We start from the raw sequence: 21361 nt of genomic DNA on the forward strand, positions 1-21361 counted from the left end.
TCCGACTCCAGTGTCGACGATGATGAGGCACATTTACAGCCTAAGATGACCAAGGCCATCCGCTACATGATTATTGCAATGAAGGGGGTATTGCACATTTCAGAGGATAACCCTGTCCCTGACAAGAGGGTGTATATGTTTGGGGAGAAAAAACAGGCAGTGACTTTTCCCCCTTCACATGAATTAAATGAATTATGTGAAGAAGCGTGGAGTTCCCCTGATAAGAAAGTAGTGATTTCCAAAAAGCTACTTATGGCGTACCCTTTCCCGCCAACGGACAGGTTACGTTGGGAATCCTCCCCTAGGGTAGACAAGGCGCTGACACGCTTATCTAAGAAGGTGGCCCTGCCGTCTCAGGATACGGCCGCCCTAAAGGATCCTGCGGATAGGAAGCAGGAAGCTATCCTGAAGTCAGTTTATACACATTCTGGTACTCTACTGAGACCTGCTATTGCTTCGGCCTGGATGTGTAGCGCTGTAGCAGCATGGACAGATACTCTGTCAGAGGAGATAGATACCCTGGACAGGGACACTGTTTTGCTAACCCTGGGCCATATAAAGGACGCCGTCTTATATATGCGGGATGCCCAGAGGGACATTTGCCTGCTGGGCTCTAGAATAAATGCAATGTCCATTTCTGCCAGAAGGGTCTTATGGACTCGGCAATGGACAGGGGATGCCGATTCTAAAAAACACATGGAGGTTTTGCCTTATAAGGGTGAGGAATTATTTGGGGACGGTCTCTCGGACCTCGTGTCCACAGCGACAGCGGGAAAGTCAACTTTCTTGCCTCATGTTTCCTCACAGCCTAAGAAAGCACCGTATTACCAAATGCAGTCCTTTCGTTCTCAAAAAAGCAAGAAGGTCAGAGGTGCATCCTTTCTTGCCAGAGGCAGGGGTAGAGGAAAGAAGCTGCACCATGCAGCTAGTTCCCAGGAACAAAAGTCCTCCCCGGCTTCCACTAAGTCCACCGCATGACGCTGGGGCTCCACAGGCGGAGCCAGGAGCGGTGGGGGCGCGTCTCCGAAAATTCAGCAACCAGTGGGTTCGCTCGCTAGTGGATCCTTGGGCTGTACAAGTTGTATCTCAGGGATACAAGCTGGAATTCGAAGTGACCCCCCCTCACCGTTACCTAAAATCGGCCTTGCCAGCTTCCCCCATGGAAAGGGAGGTAGTGCTGGCGGCAATTCACAAGCTATACCTCCAGCAGGTGATAATAAAGGTTCCCCTCCTTCAACAGGGAAGGGGTTACTATTCCACAATGTTTGTGGTACTGAAACCGGACGGTTCGGTAAGACCCATTCTGAATTTAAAATCCCTGAACACTTATCTGAAGAAATTCAAGTTCAAATTGGAATCGCTCAGAGCGGTCATTGCAAGCCTGGAAGAAGGGGATTTTATGGTATCTCTGGACATCAAGGATGCTTACTTGCATGTCCCCATTTATCCACCTCATCAGGAGTACCTCAGATTTGTGGTACAGGACTGTCATTACCAATTCCAGACGTTGCCGTTTGGCCTGTCCACGGCACCGAGAATATTTACCAAAGTAATGGCGGAAATGATGGTACTCCTTCGGAAGCAAGGAGTTACAGTTATCCCATACTTGGATGATCTCCTCATAAAGGCGAGGTCCAGGGAGCAGTTGTTGATCAGCGTAGCACACTCTCAGGAAGTGTTGCGACAGCACGGCTGGATTCTGAATATTCCAAAGTCGCAGCTGATTCCTACGACACGTCTGCCCTTCCTGGGCATGGTTCTGGACACAGAACAGAAGAAGGTGTTTCTCCCGGAGGAGAAGGCTCAGGAGCTCGTGACTCTAGTCAGGGACCTTCTGAAACCAAGACAGGTATCGGTGCATCACTGCACGCGAGTCCTAAGAAAGATGGTGGCGTCATACGAAGCCATTCCGTTCGGCAGGTTCCATGCGAGGATCTTTCAGTGGGATCTGCTGGACAAGTGGTCCGGATCGCATCTTCTGATGCATCGGCTGATCACCCTGTCCCCCAGGGCCAGGGTGTCTCTTCTATGGTGGCTGCAAAGTGCCCACCTTCTCGAGGGCCGCAGGTTCGGCATACAGGACTGGGTCCTGGTGACCACGGATGCAAGCCTCCGAGGATGGGGGGCAGTCACTCAGGGAAGAAACTTCCAAGGGCTGTGGTCAAGTCAGGAGACTTGTCTGCACATAAATATACTGGAACTAAGGGCCATGTACAACGCCCTGAGTCAAGCGGAGCCCCTGCTTCGAGACCAACCAGTGCTGATTCAGTCAGACAACATCACGGCGGTCGCCCATGTAAACCGCCAGGGCGGCACAAGAAGCAGGGTGGCAATGGAGGAAGCCACAAAGATTCTTCGTTGGGCGGAGAATCACGTGCAAGCACTGTCAGCAGTGTTCATTCCGGGGGTGGACAACTGGGAAGCAGATTTCCTCAACAGACATGACCTCCACCCGGGAGAGTGGGGACTTCATCAAGAAGTCTTCACACAGATTGCAAATCGATGGGAACTGCCACAGGTGGACATGATGGCGTCCCGCCTCAACAAAAAGCTAAAAAGATATTGCGCCAGGTCAAGGGACCCTCAGGCGATAGCTGTGGACGCACTAGTGACACCGTGGGTGTTCCAGTCGGTCTATGTGTTTCCTCCTCTTCCTCTCATACCCAAGGTACTGAGAATAGTAAGAAAAAGAGGAGTGAGAACAATACTCATTGTTCCGGATTGGCCAAGAAGGACTTGGTACCCAGAACTACAAGAAATGATCACAGAGGACCCATGGCCTCTGCCTCTCAGACAGGACCTGTTGCAACAGGGGCCCTGTCTGTTCCAAGACTTACCGCGGCTGCGTTTGACGGCATGGCGGTTGAACGCCGGATCCTAACAGAAAAGGGCATTCCGGATGAAGTTATTCCTACGCTGATAAGGGCTAGGAAGGACGTGACAGCAAAGCATTATCACCGTATATGGCGAAAATATGTTGCTTGGTGTGAGGCCAGGAAGGCCCCTACAGAGGAATTCCAGCTGGGTCGATTCCTGCACTTCCTACAGTCAGGGGTGACTATGGGCCTAAAATTGGGGTCCATTAAGGTCCAGATTTCGGCCCTATCCATTTTCTTTCAAAAAGAACTGGCTTCACTGCCTGAGGTTCAGACGTTTGTTAAGGGAGTGCTGCATATTCAGCCCCCTTTTGTGCCACCAGTGGCGCCTTGGGATCTTAATGTGGTGTTGAATTTCCTGAAATCCCACTGGTTTGAACCACTTAAGACTGTGGAGTTAAAGTATCTCACGTGGAAAGTGATCATGCTGTTGGTCTTAGCTGCGGCTAGGCGGGTGTCCGAATTGGCGGCTTTGTCGTGTAAAAGCCCCTATCTGGTTTTCCATATGGACAGGGCAGAATTGCGGACTCGTCCCCAATTTCTGCCAAAGGGTGGTATCATCGTTTCATTTGAACCAACCTATTGTGGTGCCTGCGGCTACTCGGGACTTGGAGGACTCCAAGTTGCTGGACGTAGTCCGGGCTTTGAAGATTTATATATCCAGAACGGCTGGAGTCAGGAAGACTGACTCGCTGTTTATCCTGTATGCACCCAATAAGCTGGGTGCTCCTGCTTCAAAGCAAACTATTGCTCGCTGGATCTGTAGCACGAGTCAGCAGGCTCATTCTGCGGCTGGAGTGCCGCATCCAAAATCAGTGAAAGCCCATTCCACAAGGAAAGTGGGCTCTTCTTGGGCGGCTGCCCGAGGGGTCTCGGCTTTACAGCTTTGCCGAGCTGCTACTTGGTCGGGTTCAAACACCTTTGCTAAGTTCTACAAGTTTGATACCCTGGCTGAGGAGGACCTTGTGTTTGCCCATTCGGTGCTGCAGAGTCATCCGCACTCTCCCGCCCGTTTGGGAGCTTTGGTATAATCCCCATGGTCCTTACGGAGTCCCCAGCATCCACTAGGACGTTAGAGAAAATAAGAATTTACTCACCGGTAATTCTATTTCTCGTAGTCCGTAGTGGATTCTGGGCGCCCGTCCCAAGTGCGGACTTTCTGCAATACGTGTATATAGTTATTGCTTAATAAAGGATTATTGTTATGAGCCATCCGTTGAGTGATGCTCAGTTTTTGTTCATACTGTTAACTGGGTAAGGTTATCACAAGTTGTACGGTGTGATTGGTGTGGCTGGTATGAGTCTTACCCTGGATTCCAAAATCCTTTCCTTGTAATGTCAGCTCTTCCGGGCACAGTTTCCCTAACTGAGGTCTGGAGGAGGGGCATAGAGGGAGGAGCCAGTGCACACCAGATAGTACCTAATCTTTCTTTAGAGTGCCCAGTCTCCTGCGGAGCCCGTCTATTCCCCATGGTCCTTACGGAGTCCCCAGCATCCACTACGGACTACGAGAAATAGAATTACCGGTGAGTAAATTCTTATTTTTTTCTGTTAACCACTTGCCTGGCATGGTCACATGAGATGCGACCACACCAAGTGTTTTATCTGACTTGGTCGCACAGAATGCGACCAGTCAGACAGTGTTGGCAGCGGTTGGGAAGATAAACTTCCCTCCACCCTCCCCTCAGTGTTGCCATACAGCCGATCATTGCTGATCGGTCAGCACGGCAGGACCCCCAACCCAGCGGCTGCAGACAATGGCAGCCGCTGGGAACGTGTAAAACATCTCCCCCCCAAACTACCCCCATACTCCCCCCTGTGTACCCGGTAGCTGTCTGAGGGTAAAAAGCAACGTTGCAATGTTACCGATATTCTGATGTTGCCGCTCTTCCCGACCGATGTTCCGATGTTGCCGATCTTCCCGACCGATGTTTGAAATGGGGGGGGGGGGGGGGGGGGGGGGGGTTTACTAAAATCATTCTGGATAAAGTTATTTCATGTTCTTCACCTAATTCACTCATAAACCCCCCCCCACAAATTCGGAGCGGTTTTTGGGGAAAATAATCGTCGGGTTGTTAAAATGCATCTTCTTGGCATCGCTATATGAATAGGACACACAAGCAGCTTATGCTGATTAAAATTATATGGAGCATGCCTATACTCTGTGTGCTATTGCGGCTGTATCTGCTTATGAAATGCTATATTACAGTGTTTTCCTAGAAATCATTGTAATGTAGCATTTTCAATGCAGATACAGCAGCAGTCACACACAGAATATAGGCATGCCGCATATGATTTTAATCAGCATAAGCTGCTCATGTGTCCTATTCGCATAGCGATGCAACAGATACACATTTAAGACAAGAAAAGACTCCCAACTTTAGCAGAGCTGCCCGGGAACTGCCAGCTCTCTCACACCAGGCATCATGGCGTATTGAGGCTAGATGAATGAGGACACATTTGTATTTTTCTGGAGCACCAGTTTCCAGAAATGTCCTTTTTCCCTCTTTCAAAATGATGCTACCATTAACCAAGTACTGTATATAAGGAAATGCACACTAGCTGATTGTTTTGTATTAACATTTGTTTGTGCACTGCATATTCATATTTGCTGTTTTTTTTTATATTTTTGTGGAGTTGTAGCAGTGTGTCCCTTGTACTCTATTACATCGGTCATGAGCTCCGAAAAACAGATAAATTGTATACTGCTAACCTAGCTTTACATTTGCACTTTGCAAGCTTTACATGTGTTATTTTTATGTAAAGAGGGGCATATTTGTATCATAATTGATAACTGGATATGGTAACTGATCCGAGGGCAGGTGTCCATGATGGAACTTTCTTTAGTTACTGTTAGCTCTTTACCCAACTGCATCACTTGCAGTGTTCCAAGTGACCATTAGATTCCTAATCCAAGATAACCAATGATTTGTCTCTTCCATTCCTCCACTTCTTCTCAGTAACATGTCAGAGTCCATTTCACAGGGAGTCTGTCAGCCATGCGTTTTGTCACTGCTGTTCAGATGTCACATCCAGAATTCCTAGAGCCAGTTTCCCGGGAGCTGTGGGTGCGGATATGGTCTGAGGTTGGTGTTACTTTGTTTACTGGAGTCTTCCTTTAACGGCATGCTGTTTTACTCACATTTATAGTTTGGCATTTCATATGATATAAAAGTTAGTTTTATTTCTGTTTTTATTGTGTTTCAACAGGATAAAGATATTACAGAACCAGAGAGTATATTGGAGGTAATAATCGCCACAGCTGGTCTGAAGATAAAGGAATTACAATGTTTTTCTTTCCTTTCCTTTCATTTATTTATTTATTCAATGTTTTTAACTGTTTGCATTGGTGCCAATCTGCACTAAAACGGTGCAACCCTGATTATTTCTCTAACGTCCTAAGTGGATGCTGGGGACTCCGTAAGGACCATGGGGATTAGCGGCTCCGCAGGAGACTAGGCACAACTATAAAGAAAGCTTTTAGACTACTGGTGTGCACTGGCTCCTCCCACTAAGACCCTCCTCCAGACCTCAGTTAGATTCTTGTGCCCGGCTGAGCTGGATGCACACTAGGGGCTCTCCTGAGCACCTAGAAAGAAAGTATATTTAGGTTTTTTATTTTCAGTGAGATCTGCTGGCAACAGACTCACTGCAGCGAGGGACTAAGGGGAGAAGAAGCGAACCTACCTAACAGGTGGTAGTTTGGGCTTCTTAGGCTACTGGACACCATTAGCTCCAGAGGGATCGACCGCAGGACCCGACCTTGGTGTTCGTTCCCGGAGCCGCGCCGCCGTCCCCCTTATAGAGCCAGAAGCACGAAGAAGGTCCGGAAAATTGGCGGCAGAAGACTTCGGTCTTCACCAAGGTAGCGCACAGCACTGCAGCTGTGCGCCATTGCTCCTCATGTACACCTCACACTTCAGTCACTGATGGGTGCAGGGCGCTGGGGGGGGGCGCCCTGAGGGCAATAAATAACACCTTGGCTGGCAAAATATACATCATATATAGTCCCAGAGGCTATATAGATGTAAAATTACACCTGCCAGTATTACAGAAAAAGCGGGAGAAAGTCAGCCGAAAAGGGGGCGGGCTTCTCCCTCAGCACACTGGCGCCATTTTTCCCTCACAGTTCCGCTGGAAGGAAGCTCCCTGGCTCTCCCCTGCAGTCTAAGAATACTACAGAAGGGTAAAAAAGAGAGGGGGGGGGCACTAAATTTAGGCGCAATATAGATATTATATATATATGTAATATATATAAAAAAGCAGCTATAGGGAAACACTCATTGATAGTGGGATCCCAGTGTTATATAGCGCTCTGGTGTGTGCTGGCATACTCTCTCTCTGTCTCCCCAAAGGGCTTTGTGGGGTCCTGTCCTCTGTCAGAGCATTCCCTGTGTGTTTGCGGTATGTCGGTACGGCTGTGTCGACATGTTTGATGAGGAGGCTTATGTGGAGGCGGAGCAGATGCCTGTAAATGTGATGTCACCCCCTGCGGGGTCGACACCTGAGTGGATGGTGCTGTGGAAGGAATTACGTGATAGTGTCGACTCCTTACATAAAAGGTTTGACGACATACCTAATGTGGGATAGCCGGCTTCTCAGCCTGTGCCTGCCCAGGCGTCTCAAAAACCATCAGGGGCTCTAAAACGCCCGCTACCTCAGATGGTTGACACAGATGTCGACACGGATACTGACTCCAGTGTCGACGACGAAGAGACTAATGTAACTTCCAGTAGGGCCACACGTTACATGATTGAGGCAATGAAAAATGTGTTGCACATTTCTGATGTTACCCCCGGTACCACAAAAAAGGGTATAATGTTTGGAGAGAAAAAACTACCAGTAGCTTTTCCTCCATCTGAAGAGTTAAATGAAGTGTGTGAAGAAGCGTGGGCTTCCCCTGATAAAAAGATGGCAATTTCTAAGAGGTTACTAATGGCGTACCCTTTCCCGCCAGAGGATAGCTCACGCTGGGAAACACCCCCTAGGGTGGATAAAGCGCTCACACGCTTGTCAAAGAAGGTGGCACTACCGTCTCCGGATACGGCCGCCCTGAAGGAATCTGCTGATAGAAAGCAGGAGGCTATCCTGAAATCTATATATACACACACAGGTGTGATACTGAGACCGGCTATAGCTTCAGCCTGGATGTGCAGCGCTGCTGCTGCGTGGTCAGATTCCCTGTCAGAAAATATAGATACCCTAGACGGGGACACTATTTTGCTAAACGTAGAGCATATAAAAGACGCACTTTTATACATGAGGGATACACAGAGGGATATTTGCCGGCTGGCATCCAAAATTAGTGCAATGTCCATTTCTGCCAGGAGAGGGTTATGGACTCGGCAGTGGACCGGTGATGCAGATTCCAAACGACACATGGAAGTTCTGCCTTATAAGGGTGAGGAATTGTTCGGGGATGGTCTCTCGGACCTCGTTTCCACAGCAACAGCTGGGAAGTCTACATTTTTACCCCATGTTCCCTCACAACCAAAGAAAGCACCGTATTATCAGGTACAGTCCTTTCGGCCCAATAGGGGCAAGCGGATTAAAGGCGCGTCCTTTCTGCCCAGAGGTAGAGGGAAAAAGCTGCAGCATACAGCCAGTTCCCAGGAGCAAAAGTCCTCCCCCGCTTCCTCTAAGTCCACAGCATGACGCTGGGGCTCCACAGGCGGAGCCAGGTACGGTGGGGGCCCGTCTCAAAAATTTCAGCAATCAGTGGGCTCGCTCACGGGTGGATCCCTGGATCCTTCAAGTAGTATCTCAGGGGTACAAACTGGAATTCGAGACGTCTCCTCCCCGCCGTTTCCTCAAATCTGTCTTGCCAACCACTCCCTCAGGCAGGGAGGCAGTGTTACAGGCAATTCAAAAGCTGTATTCACAACAAGTGATAGTAAATGTGCCCCTACTTCAACAAGGAAGGGGATACTATTCCACAATGTTTGTGGTACCGAAACCGGACGGTTCGGTGAGACCCATTTTAAATTTGAAATCCTTGAACACATATATAAAAAAATTCAAGTTCAAGATGGAATCGCTCAGGGCGGTTATTGCAAGCCTGGACGAGGGAGATTACATGGTATCGCTGGACATCAAGGATGCTTACCTACATGTCCCCATTTACCATCCTCACCAGGAGTACCTCAGGTTTGTGGTACAAGATTGTCATTACCAATTCCAGACGTTGCCGTTCGGTCTCTCCACGGCTCCGAGGGTCTTTACCAAGGTAATGGCGGAAATGATGATACTCCTTCGAAGGAAGGGAGTTTTAATTATCCCGTACTTGGACGATCTCCTGATAAAGGCGAGGTCCAGAGAGCAGTTGTTGGTAGGGGTAGCACTATCTCGGGAAGTGCTACAACAGCACGGCTGGATTCTAAACATTCCAAAGTCACAGCTGGTCCCTACGACACGCCTGCTGTTCCTAGGGATGGTTCTGGATACAGAACAGAGAAAAGTGTTTCTCCCGGAGGAAAAGGCCAAGGAGCTGTCATCTCTAGTCAGAGGCCTCTTAAAACCAACACAGGTGTCGGTGCATCATTGCACGCGGATCCTGGGAAAAATGGTAGCTTCCTACGAAGCGATTCCATTCGGCAGGTTTCATGCAAGAACCTTTCAGTGGGACCTGTTGGACAAGTGGTCCGGATCGCATCTTCAGATGCATCGTCTGATAACCCTGTCTCCGAGGACAAGGGTGTGTCTGCTGTGGTGGCTGCAGAGTGCTCATCTTCAAGAGGGCCGCAGATTCGGCATACAGGACTGGGTCCTGGTGACCACGTATGCCAGCCTTCGAGGCTGGGGAGCAGTCACACAGGGAAGAAACTTCCAAGGACTATGGTCAAGTCAGGAGACTTCCCTGCACATAAATATTCTGGAACTAAGGGCCATTTACAATGCCCTAAGTCAGGCAAAACCCCTGCTTCAAAACCAGCCGGTACTGATCCAGTCAGACAACATCACGGCGGTCGCCCATGTAAATCGACAGGGCGGCACGAGAAGCAGGACGGCGATGGCAGAAGCCACAAGGATTCTCCGATGGGCGGAAAATCACGTGTTAGCACTGTCAGCAGTGTTCATTCCGGGAGTGGACAACTGGGAAGCAGACTTCCTCAGCAGGCACGACCTCCACCCGGGAGAGTGGGGACTTCATCCAGAAGTCTTTCAAATGATTGTAAACCAGTGGGAAAAACCACAGGTGGACATGATGGCGTCCCGCCTAAACAAAAAGCTAGAAAAATATTGCGCCAGGTCGAGAGACCCGCAGGCGATAGCTGTGGACGCTCTGGTAACACCGTGGGTGTACCGATCGGTTTATGTGTTCCCTCCTCTTCCTCTCATACCAAAGGTACTGAGGATAATAAGGAGAAGAGGAGTAAGAACTATACTCATTGTTCCGGATTGGCCAAGAAGAGCGTGGTATCCGGAACTTCAAGAAATGATGTCAGAGGACCCATGGCCTCTACCGCTCAGACAGGACCTGCTGCAGCAGGGGCCCTGTCTGTTCCAAGACTTACCGCGGCTGCGTTTGACGGCATGGCGGTTGAACACCGGATCCTGAAGGAAAAGGGCATTCCGGAGGAAGTCATTCCTACGCTGATAAAAGCTAGGAAAGAAGTAACCGCAAACCATTATCACCGCATATGGCGAAAATATGTTGCGTGGTGTGAGGCCAGGAAGGCCCCAACGGAAGAATTTCAGCTGGGCCGGTTCCTGCACTTCCTACAGTCAGGGGTGACTATGGGCCTTAAATTGGGTTCCATTAAGGTCCAGATTTCGGCTCTATCGATTTTCTTCTAGAGAGAATTGGCTTCACTACCTGAAGTTCAGACTTTTGTTAAGGGAGGTGGCACCTTGGGATCTCAACGTGGTGTTTGATTTCCTAAAGTCACATTGGTTTGAGCCACTGAAAACCGTGGATTTGAAATATCTCACGTGGAAAGTGGTCATGTTGTTGGCCTTGGCTTCGGCCAGGCGTGTTTCAGAATTGGCGGCTTTGTCATGTAAAAGCCCTTATCTGATTTTCCATATGGATAAGGCAGAATTGAGGACTCGTCCCCAGTTTCTCCCCAAAGTGGTATCAGCTTTTCATCTGAACCAACCTATCGTGGTGCCTGCGGCTACAAATGACTTGGAGGCTTCCAAGTTGTTGGATGTAGTCAGGGCCCTAAAAATTTATGTTTCCAGGACAGCTGGAGTCAGGAAGACTGACTCGCTCTTTATCCTGTATGCGCCCAACAAGTTGGGTGCACCTGCTTCTAAGCAGACTATTGCTCGCTGGATCTGTAGTACGATTCAGCTTGCACATTCTGCGGCTGGACTGCCGCATCCTAAATCAGTGAAAGCCCATTCCATGAGGAAAGTGGGCTCTTCTTGGGCGGCTGCCCGAGGGGTCTCGGCTCTTCAACTTTGCCGAGCTGCTACTTGGTCAGGGGCAAACACGTTTGCAAAATTCTACAAATTTGATACCCTGGCTGAGGAGGACCTTGAGTTCTCTCATTCGGTGCTGCAGAGTCATCCGCACTCTCCCGCCCGTTTGGGAGCTTTGGTATAATCCCCATGGTCCTTACGGAGTCCCCAGCATCCACTTAGGACGTTAGAGAAAATAAGAATTTACTCACCGGTAATTCTATTTCTCATAGTCCGTAGTGGATGCTGGGCGCCCATCCCAAGTGCGGATTGTCTGCAATACTTGTATATAGTTATTGCTTAACTAAAGGGTTATTTTGAGCTATCTGTTGAGAGGCTCAGTTGTTATCATGCTGTTAACTGGTTATTGTATCACGAGTTATACGGTGTGATTGGTGTGGCTGGTATGAGTCTTACCCCGGATTCAAAATCCTTCCTAATTGTGTCAGCTCTTCCGGGCACAGTATCCTAACTGAGGTCTGGAGGAGGGTCTTAGTGGGAGGAGCCAGTGCACACCAGTAGTCTAAAAGCTTTCTTTATAGTTGTGCCCAGTCTCCTGCGGAGCCGCTAATCCCCATGGTCCTTACGGAGTCCCCAGCATCCACTACGGACTATGAGAAATAGAATTACCGGTGAGTAAATTCTTATTTTTGAATTGCTTTAATTGTTTTGCAGATTAAACAGGCAGCTAAGAATATACATCCTACTTGGTACTACAGTTTATAATTACTGTACACTAGTCCGGCTAGGCTGCACGTGTTCATTTGTGGTGCAACTCTTCATACCCACTACATACTGTATAGGTTTTTCCGCTTTGGCTTCACAGAGTGAACAGTATCCACATTAACAATCAAATATAATACTGTAGGTATTGTAGATGCATTTTTGTATTAACCATGATTCAGACTATCCAGGCAACCCCTACTTTCGTTTACCCTGGATAATTGGGGTTCTACTGTGTAACATTTTGATTTATTATTTACATGTCACCGCCCCCCCCCCATCATAAGTACATAACAATGATTAACATGCACACACAACTTGAATCACGTTGTGCAGGTGCTGCTGTTGGGCAGTACGGATGGTGTAATGGTTAGCATTGTTGCCTCAAAGCACTGAGGTCATGGGTTTGATTACCACCATGGCCTGACCTTTGTGGAGTTTGTATATTCTCCCTGTACTTGCGTGGGTTTCATTCGGGTACTCCGGTTTCTCCACAATCCAAATATATACTGGTAGGTTAATTGGCTCCCAATTAATTTAACCTTAGCGTGAATGTGTTTGCTTGTACCTGTGGCAAGGGATATAGATTGTACGCTCCACTGGGGCAGGGGGGTATGGGTCAATTAGGTCGACCACTATTGTTCGACATGCAGTATGTTGACATGGTCAATAGGTCAACATGTACTAGGTCGACATGGAAAAAGGTCGAGTTGAGGTTTTTTCTTTTCTGTTTTTGGTGTCGTTTTCTTCGTGAAGTGACAGGGAACCCCAATTAGTGCACCGTGTCCCCTCGCATGGCTCGCGAGCTTTGGGCAAGGTGCCACGCTGCGCTCAGCACAGGTTACCGTTCCCAATTGTAGTCCACGTGGATTGTAAAGTATGAAAAAGTGGACAAAATGTGAAAAACTCATGTCGACCTATTGACCAAGTCAATCTAATGCATGTCGACAAATAGTGGTCGACCTAATGACTGTCGAGCTAAGTGCTGTCGCCCTAATTACCGTATCCCGGGGCAGGGACTGATGTGAATGTCCAAATATTCTCTGTAAAGCGCTGTGGAATATGTGTGCGCTATATAAATAACTGGTAATAAAATAAATAACAATTATTAGATTATTTCATTATAGGATACTTGGCTGCTTTACAGCATGTTGTAATGTAAACTGTGTGTGATTTAATTTTCTCCTACGTCCTAGAGGATGCTGGGGACTCCGTAAGGACCATGGGGTATAGACGGGATCCGCAGGAGACATGGGCACACTATAAGACTTTGAATGGGTGTGAACTGGCTCCTCCCTCTATGCCCCTCCTCCAGACCTCAGTTAGATTCTGTGCCCAGAGAGACTGGACACACACTAGGGGAGCTCTACTGAGTTTCTCTAAAAGACTTTATTGTTAGGTTTTTTATTTTCAGGCAGACCTGCTGGCTACAGGCTCTCTGCATCGTGGAAGTGAGGGGAGAGAAGTCAGACCTACTACTTCTTAGTTCAAGGGCTCTGCTTCTTAGGCTACTGGACACCATTAGCTCCAGAGGGTTCGATCCCTTGGTTCGCCTAGCTGCTTGTTCCCGAAGCCGCGCCGTCACCCCCCTCACAGAAGCCAGAAGAAAGAAGCCGGGTGAGTATTAGAAGAACAGAAGATTTCAGTGACGGCAGAAGACTTCAGTAACGGAGGTACAGCGCAGCGGTCGCGCTGCGCTCCATGCTCCCACACACCAACGGCACTCACAGGGTGCAGGGCGCTGGGGGGGAGCGCCCTGGGCAGCAAGTTACTGATGTTCTGAATAACTGGCATAAAAAGCATATTCGGTGCTCGGGCACCGTGTCCCATACCCCCGCCAGTATAAAGCCGCGCGCCATAGCTCCCGCGCCACCGGCTTTGCAAGGGTGCAGGGAGCGGGGCGCCCTGGGCTGCAGTATATACCTTTTTAAGGGTGCCTACGCATATATACAGTGTATAGACACTGTACAGGGACCCCCGCTAACATAAAAAAACGTTATTTGAATAGCGGGCTGAAGCGCGCCGAGAAGGGGCGGGGCGTAGCCCTCACAACACTTTTCAGCGCCATTTTTCTCCATGTCCCCGCCATAACAATGAAAACAGTGAAAACGTGGGGGGGGGGGGGGGGGGCACAGTGGTTAGTGCTATATAAACGACCAAATAACACTATTTTAGAAAAATGGACTTGTAATCTGTGTGTTGTGCATATGTCTCTGTGTGTTTCCTGATCAGATATACCCACTATAGTCGACATACGTCGACTGGCGTGTGTGCTCTGTCACAAACAGCTATGGGGATCACTGTCAGCATCGCCGACGCCTGTTGGTACTTGATTCAGTAGAGGCAGTGTCGGCAGGTCAGTAGTTGTTTGCTTTTCAATAGTAAACACTGTAGGGGAGACACAGTGGTAGGTGGGTGACCCTGTCGGCACCAACTGTTATTACTGAGTGTAAATTAACATGCAGTAACTGCCTTATACCTGTTTATATATATATATATGTATATGTATGGTACGGTTCCTTGGGCCTGTAACTCGAGCTCAGGTATGGCAGTTGTGTGGGGGAGTGTATTAAGATTATATAGGTATACTTCCCTCGGACCTCTCGGGGGCGCCAGATGGTTATTTTGCCTGGTTACTACTCCCTGTTGTCGACGAATACTAGGTTTTCTGTCGACCATAAGGTTTCCTGTTAGATCCACAACTGGGGTTTTCAGTACATGGTCATAAACATTCAGAACACATTATGTCACTAGGGACCCTACGGTTCCCGACAATACGCTTATGTGTAGGTTATATATATATATATATATATATATAAATATATATATTTCCCTTTAAACGGGCGGCACTCAGAGACTTGCAACCAATTTGTAAAGTGCAAAAAAAGCTCCACTGGGCTGATTTAATGGTGACGTTTCGGGGTATTACTCCCCTTCCTCAGACAAATTCACAAATCAAATACAGTGCAATATATAGATAAAAACAAACCTGTGCCCTCCGTGTGTGTCCCACGCTCCCGGCCGCCGTCCCGCAGTGGCACTTCCGGTCGCGGGTCTCCCGTCGCGCCGGAAGTGACGTCACCCATCCGGCCCCGGTCGTCATGGGAACACACTGGAAAACAGTAACAGTGTGCCGTGAATCTCCAAACCGTAAAACTACAATATACATACATTCAAGTGCTTCATCTCAGTAACATCAAAGTGCAATATAAACATGAACAAACAATACACCATGAGTCTTTGGACTTTGCAAGTATAATGAGAAAACGTATTGTTTAAAAACATACTACAAAAGTGATGTACCTAAAAAATGTTAAAGCGCTGTAATCTTCTCACCTATGTACATGTATCGCTGAATTATGTGCAAACCTTTTTTCTGTATTCAATATTAAAACATGACGCTCTTGGCGTAATGTACGAGACTATTGCCATCTAGTGGTTAAAAAGTATAATCATGAGATCTGTTTATATTACATAGAAACTGTGCAAAAATTGTGCAAAAATTAAATCTGAAGCAGCTGCATTACAAGAAGTGTGACAATCCCAACGTTTCGTTAAGACCAATCCAGGCAATCCAATCTGTAAATCCATCTGGATTCAAGTTGTAACAGCTTTTTGCCCCGATCGCCGCCCCGTCTGGAAGCTGGCACACAGTCGATCGCTTTATATTTTAAGCTGGATAAATTATGCCGGTGTCGGAAGTGGCGGCTTTTGTCTCACAAGAGCCCTGTTTGATTTTCCATATGGATAGAGAGGAAATGAGAACTCGGATAATAGTTCTGCTAAAAGTGGTTTCTGGGTTTCGCAGAAATCAGTCTACTTTGTTGCCGGTGGTTACTTAGGCATTAACTGATTCAAAGTCTCTAGATGTAGTCGGGGCTTTGAATGTTTAGGTCGCCAATTTGGCTCAGATTGGGAAACCAGAGGCTCTGTTTGTCTGGTATGCTCCTAGCATGATTGGGTCGCCTGCGTCTATGCTGTATATTACAAGCTACTCTGTGATACGATTTGGCGTGATTGTTCTACGGCTGGATTGCCGTTGCCGAAGTCGGTGGAGACCCATTCTACTAGGAAGATGGGCTCTTCTTGGGCGGATGCCCGAGGGGTCTCGGCGGTTCAACCTTACCAAGCGGCTACTTGGTCGGGTTCAAACACTTTTGCTATGCTCTACAAGTTTAATACCCTGGCTGATGGGGACCTTTTGTTTGCTCAATTGGTGCTGCAGAGTCGTCCGTACTCTCCCGCCCAGTCTGGAGCTTTGGTATAAAGCCCATGGTCCTTACGGAGTCCCCAGCATCCTCTAGGACGTATGAGAAAATAGGATTTTAATAACTACCGGTAAATCCTTTTCTCTTAGTCCGTAGAGGATGCTGGGCGCCTGTCCCAGTGCGAACTGTGTCTGCAGTTATTGGTTATGGTTACACTCTTGTGGTGTTTTCTTTTCGGTCAGGCTGTTGCTGCTGTTGTTTTCATGCCATGGCATGCGGTGTCTTATTATTGGTTGTGTTGACACACAGGTTGTGTTACATATTGATTTCAGCATGTGGCTGTGTATTATTCATACTGTTGGCTGGTGTTCTATTGAATGCCGCGTTCTGCGGTATGTTCGTGGTGTGAGCTGGTGAGACACTCACCGTGTTTAATCAAAAAATTATTTTCTCGAAATGTCCGTCTCCCTGGGCACAGTTTTCTAACTGAGGTTTGGAAAAGGGGCATAGAGGGAGGAGCCAGTTCACACCCAAAAAGTCTTATAGTGTGCCCATGTCTCCTGCGGATCCTGTCTATACCCTATGGTCCTTACGGAGTCCCAAGCATCCTCCACGGACTAAGAGAAAATAATTTACCGGTAGGTATTAAAATCCTATTATTTTCTATACTCTTACAGGCTGCTAAAAAGGCCGGGATGCCTGAAGATCAGGCTAAGCAGCTACTGAGCACGATATCTTCTGCAGAAGTTAAAAACAAACTGAAGGAAACTACAGATAAAGCTCTGGCTTATGGGGTAAGCATTGATGAGCAGGAGCTGTCAAGTGTTCGTCTTAGGTTACAATTAAACACTATGGGCCTGCTTCTTAGTCACATGCAGCAATGTCTGTTGGAGGTCACCCATCTATGACTTTATGCCAATAACACTAGATACTCCTTCCCTTGTGTACATCCATGCGGCCAAATGCGCTATGACTTAAACGCCTACTTTATGCGCCTGTACGTTCAGTAACACTGATTGGTGCCTCTTTAGATGCCAACTTCAGTTGCACCAGCTCTATGGCAGGTGCACTTTCTTTGTCTGACTAGGGCCTTTATGTCTGTGTATGCTGCCGCTTTCACTGACAGGCCTGCAACACTCCCATAATACGCCAATTAAACAGCATTTCTGCATGCGTTTTGAGCAACAGCCATTACCTGTCACTTTCCCACTACATTTTTGTGACCAGCTGTCCCGGTCACAAAAGGGCCATTGAGCATATACTCTTTGTAACGCATGCACAATAGGTCTTTTTAGAATTTTTTAGCATATGCTCAACTAAGTGAACATTGGCGTTGCAAGCAGTTCTAAATCAGACCAGGGGGTTTATTTACTAATATTTGTGTTTGTACCGTTTTTTAGGGAGTTTGATCTCGAATTTTATCGGACGTATTTTACTGCAACTTTTTGAATCAATGCCCTCATTCTGAGTTGTTCGCTCGCTAGCCGCTTTTAGCAGCAATACACACGCTAAGCTGCCGCCCTCTGGGAGTGAATCTTAGCTTAGCAGAATTGCGAACAAAAGATTCGCAAAATTGCGAATAGAAATTTCTTAGCAGTTTCTGAGTAGCTCAAGACTTACTCTGCCACTGCGATCAGTTCAGTCAGTTTAGTTCCTGGTTTGACGTCCCAAACACACCAAGCGTTCGGCCAGACACTCCCCCGTTTCTCCAGCCACTCCCGCGTTTTTCCCAGAAACGGCAGCGTTTTTTCACACACACCCATAAAACGGCCAGTTTCCGCCCAGAAACACCCACTTCCTGTCAATCACACTCCGATCACCAGAACGAAGAAAAAACCTTGTAATGCCGTGAGTAAAATGCCAAACTTCTTAGCAAATTTACTTGACGCAGCCGCAGTGCGAACGTTGCGCATGCGCAGTTAGCGGAAAATCGCACAGATGCGAAGGAAAATAACGAGCGAACAACTCGGAATGAGGGCCCATGTACGGTAATTTACTAAGCTGCCGAGCTTTCTATTTTCGTTTTTTCCGATGTCGATGTGATTCGTATTGTCGGGCAGTGTTTTACGGGAGTGATTAGTAAAACACTGTCGGACATAACACAATGAATCCCGGCCGGATCAGTGAGATCCGTGCAGGGCTTCATTGTGTATATTATACTAAGTGATGAAAGGGTTAAAAAATTTTAAAAAAAATTGCGTGGGATTCCCCCCTCCTGTGCGTAACCAGCCTCAGGGTCTTTGAACCGGTCCTGGTTGTAAAAATGCAGGGAAAAAATTGTGTATGGTTCCCCCATATTTAAACAACCAGCACCGGGCACTGCATCCGGTTCTGGTTCAAAAAATACGGGGGACAAAAGACGTAGGGGTCCCCCGTATTTTTTTAAACCAGCACCGGGCTCCACTAGCTAGAGAGATAATGCCACAGACACTTCTATACTGGTCCCTGCGGCCGTGGCATTACCCCCCCAACTAGTCACCCCTGGCCGGGGTATCCTGGAGGAGTGAGGACCCCTTAAATCAAGGGGCCCCCCCCTCCAGGGGTGAAGCCCGAGGGTGAGCCTCCCCCCTCCCCCCAAACCGTGTGCGGTGGATGGAAGGCTGATAGCCTTTGTGTAAAATGAAAGAATATTGTTTTTTGTAGAAGAACTACAAGTCCTAGCAAGCCTCCCCCGCAAGCTGGTACTTGGACAACCATAAGTACCAGCAAGCAGGGAAATAACGGGCCCTCTGGTACCTGTAGTTCTACTACATAAACAATACCCCCCAAAAAACACTTCACACACACCGTGGTAGTACAATTTTATTTACACACACTTACACACTCACATACTTACTCACATACTTACCTACTTCCAACGCTGTGATTCGCGTCCCCTTGTCCAGGAGTATCCACGGATTACCTGTAAAAATAAAATAATACTTACAAACAATCCAGTGTAGATCGGTCCTCTTCTTTAACTTTTTAATCCAGGGACTTGATTAAAATAAAAAAACGAATAACCCGAACCACGCACTTAAAGGGGTTCCATGTTTACACATGGAATCCCTTTCCCCGACTGGCGGGACCCCCCGTGACTTCTATCAGTGAAGGTCCCGCAAGCCAATCAGGGAGCGCCACGTCATGGCACTCTCCTAACTGGCTGTGCGCTCTTGCAATGTCAATCAGAGGAGCACACTGGTTACAATGTAGCTTAGCGGCGCTCCATTGTAACCAATGATGGGAACTTTGCGTTCTGCGGATAACTGCAAAGTTAATTGGGGTCACCCCTACGTCTTTTGTCCCCCGTATTTTTTGAACCAGAACCGGACGCAGAGCCCGGTGCTGGTTGTTTAAATATGGGGGAACCTTACACAATTTTTCCCCCTGTATTTTTACAACCAGGACCTGCTCAAAGAGCCCTAGGCTGGATATGCTTAGGAGGGGGGACCCCACGCAATTTTTTTTTTTACATTTTTCACCTAAACAGACCCATTCCCACAGATAAGCATGCACGGCTCTCACTGATCCGTGCATGACTATTCAAACACGCCAGGAAAAAGCAGGTCTATTTTTTTTGCTGCTTTTTTTAACGAATTGCTAAAAAATACAAGCGCAATTGACCATTCAGGGACAAATACCCAAATACGAATGAATAGTAAATTCCCGTGTTGTATGAACAAACAGCCGCGTTTGACCGATGGTGTATTCATTCGTATTTCTGCCCTCTGCCATGAAAACCATTACGAATAACCCCAACACTGCCGAGATTTTAACTTCGTAAATTCCCGTGTTGACACTTAGAAAAAAAAAAAAAAATTCAGACAAAATCGGGACTTTAGTAAATAAACCCCCATATGTTTTTCACAAAAGAAGAATTTTAGAGTCCACTAAATGTCCTGCTCCCTAGAGAATTCAAAACTTACTAGAATCAGGTTAGTTATACAAATTGACCTAATTAGCTTAACTCTTGACCTGGTATTGGTTTGACTTTAGTCATTGAATACGTCTAAATTGATGGATTTAAATAACTTCTTAATTCTTTTGGCAGCCCTGTCTGGAAGGGAGGAACCTATTTAAGCCTTTTTTACTGTACACACAGAAAACTGGAAAGATAAATGGTCATTAATACAAATCTGTTATAAGTAACATCAACATTGTAATATGCTGCAATTTTACAAGTGTTTGCTGTTAATTTGATATTTATCTGTTGCACAAATTACTACATTTCTGTTATAGTAAAGTTATCATCGTTTTGCTTTTAATTCCCCTACTGTATTACAGATTTTTGGTATGCCTTCTATTGTGGCTCATATAAATGACAAGCCCCAGCTGTATTTTGGATCTGATCGCTTAGAACTTCTAGCGCATGAACTGGGTCAGTATCAAAATTCAAATCTATCTATCAACAATATTTTTAAGACATTAAACATTTTTTAACATATTTTAACATATTTTCTCTAACGTCCTAGTGGATACTGGGGAACTGTACTTTAGTACCATGGGGTATAGATCGGGTTCACTGGAGCCTGGCACTTTAAAAACCTTTAGTGTGTGTGTGTTGGCTCCTCCCCTCTATGCCCCTCCTACCAGACTCAGTTTAGAAAAATGTGCCCAAGGAGCCGGGTGCATTTCTCTGGAGCTCCAGAGAGTTTCCTTTATTTTTTATTTTAGATATTTATTTTCAGGTAGTACTGGTTGGCAACCAGACTACCTACTTCGTGGGACTTAGATGGGGGGACTGAAGCAACCTCCTGAGGGTTAATGGTTCGTAATCCTAGCTGACAGGACATTGAGCTCCTGAGGTGCTGTTTCACACACCATACTGTGTGTGCCCACACCAGCAGCTAGCCGCCACCCTCTAACAGATGCCGAAGATCGTCAGGTGCGGTGAGTGTTAACAGCGGCATCCCGGTTAGCGGGTCCTCTTGCGGTTTGGCGGCGGTCACGGGCCACGAGCTGTGGTGCCCGATGCGGACTACACTGGCTCAGCGGGCTTATTCTCCACAGTGCTCACTGTCAGGCTTTGTGTGTACTGTTTTATGTTAAAATCAGCCAGTATAAATATTAGTTGGACCGCGCGCCATTACAAGGGGTGGGGCTTCCCGCAGAGGGGGACCAGAGGCGGGAAGGCGCCATTTCCTGCCGCTGCGGATCATCAAGGCTGCA

General features: G+C 47.4%; 1 protein-coding gene across 1 annotated transcript in view; it reads left to right on the forward strand.

Annotated features, from left to right (window-relative positions):
• Window positions 1-21361, forward strand: part of GSTK1 (glutathione S-transferase kappa 1) — a 119938-nt gene that overhangs the window by 76087 nt on the left and 22490 nt on the right. The window contains exons 4-7 of the mRNA XM_063961827.1: window positions 5862-5962; window positions 6087-6122; window positions 16891-17007; window positions 20477-20570. Coding sequence (XP_063817897.1) covers window positions 5862-5962; window positions 6087-6122; window positions 16891-17007; window positions 20477-20570 — 348 coding nt within the window. The remainder of the gene's footprint in view (window positions 1-5861; window positions 5963-6086; window positions 6123-16890; window positions 17008-20476; window positions 20571-21361) is intronic.

This window comes from Pseudophryne corroboree, chromosome 3 (genome assembly GCF_028390025.1).
Source record: "Pseudophryne corroboree isolate aPseCor3 chromosome 3, aPseCor3.hap2, whole genome shotgun sequence".
NCBI lineage: Eukaryota > Metazoa > Chordata > Amphibia > Anura > Myobatrachidae > Pseudophryne > Pseudophryne corroboree.